The 7,556-nt window shown below is 64.5% G+C and overlaps 1 protein-coding gene across 1 annotated transcript; it reads left to right on the top strand.

The window, feature by feature from the left end:
* The first annotated feature begins 1,350 nt into the window (after positions 1-1,350).
* LOC112447312 (uncharacterized) lies at positions 1,351-6,609 on the top strand. The gene is made up of 6 exons (XM_059888856.1): positions 1,351-1,651; positions 3,439-3,734; positions 3,920-4,710; positions 4,764-4,905; positions 5,208-5,312; positions 5,455-6,609. The coding sequence occupies exons 1-6, from the start codon at positions 1,351-1,353 to the stop codon at positions 6,019-6,021; spliced, it is 2,202 nt and encodes a 733-aa protein (XP_059744839.1). The 3' UTR covers positions 6,022-6,609.
* The last annotated feature ends 947 nt before the right edge of the window (positions 6,610-7,556 follow it).

Raw genomic sequence — 7,556 nt, 5'->3', positions numbered from 1 at the left:
TCATTTCCCAGGGCCAAGGGATTCGTTTGCAGAAAATGGCCCTGCAGAAGTCGCCCTGGGCCTGACAGACCAGAGGCCGGGCGGCCGGGCGGGCTGTCGAACGGGCGCCGCCGCGGCGCCAGCACGGTGGGTGATCTGGACGGCCACGGCTTCTGATGTGCCTGTCTGCCTTTTGCTCCCCTAGATATGGTTTCAAAACCGAAGAGCTCGGCACCCCCAGCGGAGCCCAAGCGGGCCCGGCAACGGCCGGGCCCAGGGGCCAGGCGGCGCACCAGCCACGACGACGACTCCTGCTCCAGAGGACCGAAGGGCCCCACCCGCTGTCCAGAGCACCTCTCCTCCCCTTCGCCCCTCTCAGCCACAGGAGAGCATGCCACCCTTGGCTGCAGCTGCTCCTTTTGGGGCCCCCACTTTCTGGGTGCCCGGGGCTGCCTCTGGGGTCTGCGTGGGCCAGCCGTTGATGATCTTCGTGGTCCAGCCCAGCCCGGCGGCCCTCCAGCCAAGTGGGAGGCCACCGCCTCCTCCCCAGGGAGCAGCTCCCTGGGCCGCGTGCTCCCCTGCCGTCACGGCCCCCGGGCTGCCTGGGCAAGGGGCCATCCTGCCGCCTGGGCAGCCGGAGACACACATCCCGCGGTGGCCGGAGTCACCCTCCGGCGAAGGCACGGCCCCTCCGCTGGAGCCGCAGCCCCAGGCCCCCAGCCTTCCAAGCTCGACGAGCCTCCTAGATGAGCTCTTGGCGGCCACGGGCGTCCCGGACACGCAGGCGCCTTCCCCGGGGGCCGCTGCCGACGAAGGGGTGGGCCCTGCCCTCCCAGGGGCACCCAGCTTCCTAGACGAGCTCTTGGCGGCCACGGGCACCCCGGACACGCCGGGGCCTTCCCTGGGGCCCTCTGCCGATGAACGAGCACACCTCGCCCTCCCGGGCGAGCTCCTGGCTGCCGCGGGCCTCCCGGGCTCGCCGGGCCCTTCTCCGGGGTCCTCTCCTGTCGTCGCAGGGCCCCACCCAGCCCTCCCCGGGCCACCCAGCCTCCTAGAGGAAATCTTGGCTGCCACGGCCATCCAGGACACGCCCTGGTCTTCCCCGGGGTCCCCTGCGGGGGAAGAAGGAGTTGAGGCCACCCTGGAAACACCCCTCAGTGAGGACGAGTACCAGGCCCTCCTCGACATGCTGCCAGGCTCCCCAGGCCCTGGGGCTTAGAGGGAGAGGAAGGAAGGGGCCACCTTCTCCCCCTAGCCACGTTCAGGTCTCCTTGCCTGGGATGTGGGGCCACGGAGCTCGGGGAAAGGGAGGGAGGGTGGGTGGGTGGGTGGGAGCTGTTTTGTGTGGGAAGAGGAGAGAATACAGACGGGATGTCTACGGACAACCCTGGGGACAAACCCGAGTGCTGGACCTTTGGGAAGCTGGGCCCCGCCCCAAACGGGGACACCCTCCCTGAAGCCTCAAGCCCTCCCTGCATGGCAGTGACCAAGGGGCTGCCTCAGAGGGAACATTCCATGGGCCCGGGAAAGAAACCCCGTGCCCGGCACAAGTTCTTTGTGTCTGGCTCTTCTGTCTTCTGGTCCCGTCTTTCCAGCAGTCCACACAGGAGAACTCCTTCCCTATGCCAGGGGCAGCAGAGGGAGGGGGAGCGGGAGACCGGGGAGTGCAAAGGTGGGAGGGTGGGAGGTGCCAGGTGGGAGGGGGCCGAGTGGGTGGGGGGCGCAGGGAGAGAGTTGGGGAAGGCTGAGTGGGAGAGCGGGAGAGGGAGGGAGGCGGGGGGAGTTGGGGACAGAGGGAGGGAGGGAGAGGGGGGTCGGGGGAGGGGGTGGGGTGGGGGGTGGGCAGAGCCCGCGTCTGGGACTCAGCTTCAAGCCCCCGGCACGCCCTGCAGGTGTCCCTAGAATGCTGCGTCAGGGACACGTTTCCCTGGGTTTCAAGGTGCCTTCTCTGGGCGGGTGTCCGGAGGTCAGATCCTCGGAGCCAGCAGTAGGGACCTACCCACACAACCGCTTTCACGACCAGACTCCCTGTCCATGTGTGCCCACATGCCCGGTCGTATATCTGCAAAGGCCCGTCATCTCCCTGTCTCTCTCTCTGACCCTCACAGTACAGTGACTCAGCTCGCCCTGCCGCCAGCATCCTCCCGTCACCGGCAGACATACAGACAGACATACGTGCTTTACTTGCAAACCCGTTCCTGAGTTTCACAGGCCCCATGGTTTTGAAGTACATACGAACGCCTGCCTGTTCTCACGTGAAGCCCCGTGGTGGGTTTAGAAGCCCGGCTGGCCAAAGAATACATCGGCCCAGACGGTGGGGTGGGGGCAGGGGGAGTTGGGGGCGGGGGGGGGGGGGGGGTGGGGTGCGGTGGTGGTGTGCTGCTGTGGCTCGTTCGTTTCTTTTCAGTTCACTCTTTTCACCCTGTTCACCGCGCAAAGAGAAGTGCCTCTCATCGTCCATCCCCCGCGGTGCTTGACACCGCCTTCTTCCTCCTTTGTCTGCTCCGGCCTCCTGATTTCCTCCTCCTCCTCGCCGCCCTCCATGTCTTCGAGAAAGCACACGCTCTTTCCATGTCACCTTGTTGGCGCACGGGTGACGGCTCCGTTGTGTCCAGAACGTCCATGCTTCCTTCCTTGGCTTAGTGGAACCTCCTCCCTAACAGTGTGTGTGTGTGTGTGTGTGTGTGTGTGTGTGTGTGTGTGTGTGTGTGTGTTGGGGGGGGGGCGCGCAGGGGGTAGGTTGTACACTGTCTGTCCCCTTTCGCGGGTATCTCCAGGGCACTTGGGCTGGGGGGTGGGCTGGGGAGACGCGGGCCTCAGGCTCCACATGAAGAAGCCCCAAATGGCATGAGCTGCTGTTTGAGACGCTGGCCCTTCACATCTCTGGCCGGAGCCTTGAGCTCCAGGCGGCTCAAAGCCCTGGGGGTGGTGGTCTGGGACTGCTGCAGGGAAAGGACGCCAAGAGGGCACGGAGGAGTTGGGGAGGGGCGCGGGGAACGGAGGCAAGGAAAGCGAGGGATCTCGGTGGAGGCATTGGAGAGAGCATCGGGTGTCCCGCCATGCCTCGCAGGAGCCGGCGGGGGCAATTGAGGTCAAGGGACGTGTGGAATGTGAAAAGGCGGGAAAACCCAGAGCGGCTTGGAAGGCAAGGCAGGCTGGGCAAGGGGGCGTGGCCGGCCACGTCAAAGGGACCCCAGGGGAATTCCCGGGCAGTTAGCTCTCTGGGCACTGCTGACGGCCCCTGGGCCCGGGGTTGACCCCACCCGCTGCGTGGGAGGGCCACAAACCAAAGCCCCCGAACTGCCCGCCCAGCCCAACGGTGGACCTTGGGGGTCTGGGGCACGGGCCGGGCCCGTGGAAGCCCACTGGCTCCACTGGATTCTTGTCCAGGGTCTCTCCTGCGAAAGAGGCCAGGGGCGTCCCCTCCATCTACGCACCCACCCCTATTTACATAAATAGGGGCGGAGCCGCCTCCCGCTCTCCAAGGTCCTGAGCGGCTGGGTCCCGGCCCACTAGGCCAGCAGTCTGCAGCGTCCGTGCGGCTCTCCCACCATGGCTTCGTCCGGCTCCTCCAGCACCTCACGCGGTACGTTCGCCCTCGGGTCCCTGGGGTCGGGTCACGTCTCGGGGGATCCGTGGGTCGCCTCGGCCACGGGTTCACGGCAAACGTGTCCACCCACCACCGAGAACGGCAGGGACCGGCCGGCTGGGGCCACGGTTCCCAGGAGTCGGCTGTGCCCAAAGGGGCATCGTTTGTTCGTTTTGCTCCTTTGGCACACACGTGGCTTCTCCCTTCTCTTTTCTGGGAAGACGGTGTTGTTTGAAGGGGTGGGGTGGGGTGGGGTGGGGGTGGGGGTTGCGGGGGCTGGGATGGGGCCCTTTATCCTCCTCTTCCTGCCGGAATGGGAGTCGGGGAGCTCTGGGGCTTGGCCTCCTTCAGTGGCTTTCTCACAACAATGGCCTGGTGCCTTCTGCCATTGAGGGTTGGGCTTCGCTTCGTTTCCCTTTCCTTTTCCGCTACTGGCGGCAAATATGGCCCGTGCTCGTGTTAGCCCGGAGAAGCCAGGTCCCCTCCCGTTGGCATCGTGATGGAGGGAAATGTGGGAGAAGCCCCATCCAGACGTTTCCCAGGCATCTCGACCAGACGGGTGGAAACATGCGGCGGGATAGTGTCGTGGTCTTCGTTGGGGGGGTGGGGGTGGGGGTGGGGGGTGGGGACTCTTTGCCGCCTTTGTTTTGGGGCTGGGTTTGGTTTCCTTTCTGCTTGCTCGCGTTTCTTGCATTCCGGCCTGGGTGGGGGTGGGTGTGGGGGCTACCGCCCCTTGCCTCTCAGCCTGGCTGTCGGGCTGTAGCCAAGCGACTTCCAAATGCACACCCCGTCCCCGGGCTCCCGGCTCTGCTCAGGCACAGGGGCAACTGCCCTGGGCGGGGAGCATGCTTGGGCTCCTCCGTCGAGTCCTCCACCAGGTGCTCTGGTCTGAGGCGCTTCCCTTTCTTCTCTTCTTCCACAGGCCCCATCGCCACAGGATCTCGAAGGAGGAGGCTCGTTCTGAAGCCGAGCCAGAAGGACGCCCTGCAAGCGCTCTTTCAACAGAACCCCTACCCTGGGATAGCGACCAGAGAACGACTGGCCCGAGAGCTCGGCATTGACGAAAGCAGAGTTCAGGTAGGCCCCCCGCCTCTCCACCCGTTCTCCCTTTCAAGGCTCTCCATGCCGATCCAAGGCAGCTGAAAGCATCTGGCGGCCTTTCTCCTGAGAAGGAATTCTCTCTGTTTGCCCCTAGGTCTGGTTTCAAAACCAACGTAGAAGACGGTCAAAGCAGAGCCGGCCGCCGTCTGAACACGTGCGCCAAGAAGGGGAAGGGGGGCCAACGTCCACGCCCAGGCCACCGTCGCCACCTCCCCGACCTCAGTCTTCCTCTCAAGGTAAATTAGCCAGCGTTCTCTCCAAAGGCAAGTCCCCCAGAGGGGGTCCCGAACCCTCCCCCCTCTTGCCAGAGAATACTCTCTGCTGGTGGATGAGCACGGGAGGCCCAGAAACACCACGGGGGTGGGGGTGGGGGTTAGGGGGGAGGGGGGAGGGGGGGTGAGGAGGAGGAGGAAACAGGGCTGTGTGGTTGCTGCCCCCATCAGTGTCCCAGGTCGGGGCAAGACGCCCCCAGTCGGCGTGGGCGGGCCGCAGGGTTCCCCCTTTGCACCCCCTCCCCAGCCCCCGTCGGGAACCTTAGGCTCCGGCTGCCCGGGCAGCCTTGGCCGAGGACCATGCTTCAGGGCACTCGGCGGCAAGGCCGGAGGAGGAGAGAGACACCCAGGGACATGCGTGTGTGGGGAGTGTGCGTGCACACGCACGCGCCCACCAGGGACCCAGGCACGCGATCCATCTGTGGGTGTATTCCTTAGAGCCCTGCCCCGGCGGCAGAGCCCCCTGTAGTGATTCAGGGGTGTGGGCCTCTCCCTCCCCTCCACACCCTCTAGGGTGTCTGTGCCGTGAACGCCCCACGGGCCTTAACGTCCTCCCCTCTCGGTGTGTTCCTTTCGTTGGTAGAAGACTCGGCCAGAGAGGCCCGGAGAAAGAGGACAGTCATCTCTCCTTCTCAGACCAGGATCCTCGTGCAAGCCTTCACGAGGGATCGCTTCCCGGGGATTGCCGCCAGGGAGGAACTGGCCCGTCAGACGGGAATCCCAGAACCTCGCATCCAGGTAAGTTCTCCAGCCAGCGCACGGGCCCAGGACGTGGCCCAGGAGCAAGGAGGGTTCAGCCCTGCCAAGCGTCTGGAGCTGGATACACGTAGGCTGGGGCTGGGGCTGGGGCTTGGGGGGGAAGGGGCCGAAAGTCGGCGGCCTGAGTGGAGGGTTTTGGGCCGCTTCTGGCCGTGCGGGCACCCCTCATTTCCCAGGGCCAAGGGATTCGTTTGCAGAAAATGGCCCTGCAGAAGTCGCCCTGGGCCTGACAGACCAGAGGCCGGGCGGCCGGGCGGGCTGTCGAACGGGCGCCGCCGCGGCGCCAGCACGGTGGGTGATCTGGACGGCCACGGCTTCTGATGTGCCTGTCTGCCTTTTGCTCCCCTAGATATGGTTTCAAAACCGAAGAGCTCGGCACCCCCAGCGGAGCCCAAGCGGGCCCGGCAACGGCCGGGCCCAGGGGCCAGGCGGCGCACCAGCCACGACGACGACTCCTGCTCCAGAGGACCGAAGGGCCCCACCCGCTGTCCAGAGCACCTCTCCTCCCCTTCGCCCCTCTCAGCCACAGGAGAGCATGCCACCCTTGGCTGCAGCTGCTCCTTTTGGGGCCCCCACTTTCTGGGTGCCCGGGGCTGCCTCTGGGGTCTGCGTGGGCCAGCCGTTGATGATCTTCGTGGTCCAGCCCAGCCCGGCGGCCCTCCAGCCAAGTGGGAGGCCACCGCCTCCTCCCCAGGGAGCAGCTCCCTGGGCCGCGTGCTCCCCTGCCGTCACGGCCCCCGGGCTGCCTGGGCAAGGGGCCATCCTGCCGCCTGGGCAGCCGGAGACACACATCCCGCGGTGGCCGGAGTCACCCTCCGGCGAAGGCACGGCCCCTCCGCTGGAGCCGCAGCCCCAGGCCCCCAGCCTTCCAAGCTCGACGAGCCTCCTAGATGAGCTCTTGGCGGCCACGGGCGTCCCGGACACGCAGGCGCCTTCCCTGGGGGCCGCTGCCAATGAACGAGCACACCTCATCCTCCCAGGGGAGTTCCTGGCTGCTTCGGGCCTCCCATGCTAACCATTCTCACTTGTTTCCATTCAAGTACCCTTCATTTTCCAATCCAAGGGATTCACTTGCAAAAAATGCCCCAGTAGAAATCACCCTGGGCCTTACAGACCACAGGCCAATCTTCCATGCAGGCTTTCTTATAGTTGCTTCAGAGGCACCAGCATGGTGAATTGGACATCACATGTTCTGATGTGCCTACCTACCTTTGCTCCCCTAGAGATATGGTTTCAAAACTGTAGAGTTCAGCACCCCAGCAGAGCCCAGCACCACACCCTTTTCAAGTTTTCCTGTACCAGGTGTTCTTTAGACATGCTCTGCTTAATGTTTCAAACATTACTGACAGGATCAACCAGGTAGCGGAGTGAACACATGGGAACAGGCATGCCATGATGTGAGCTGGGGGATAGTCCCAAGATAGCTGAGACATAGTCCCAGGATGTGACACATTGAGGCATGTGAACCAGAATGCCCAGGAGGTGATTAAGCCAGGAGGGTGTTTCATTAAAGCACTGAGAAGTGTGGGAAACCCAGCCAATCATCCCACTACCACTTCCTACCCTTGCCAATAATGATCACACACACCCTCAGTCCTCAGTGGTCACAGTGGTCCACCACTACCCCACCAAGGTACAAGGGAAGGACAGCTCCTATGCCCCACCCCCTCACAAGCCTACCTGCCCAGGTGGTCCTGGGAGCCAGGCCACTCCAGGTATGGCCAATGTACACTTAACTGTCCATCTTTTCCACCAACCCCAGAGGGATGGGTGATACTGGGCAGTGAGGACAGGGCATCCAGCCCACAGAGACCAGAGACCTGACCCACACTAAGGCAAGTGCATCAGAGCAGGGC

The sequence above is a fragment of the Bos taurus genome, chromosome 7, assembly GCF_002263795.3.
Source record: "Bos taurus isolate L1 Dominette 01449 registration number 42190680 breed Hereford chromosome 7, ARS-UCD2.0, whole genome shotgun sequence".
NCBI classification, from domain to species: Eukaryota; Metazoa; Chordata; class Mammalia; order Artiodactyla; family Bovidae; genus Bos; species Bos taurus.
Note: the sequence above shows the minus strand (reverse complement) of the source record. Positions and strands in the feature narration are given on the sequence as shown.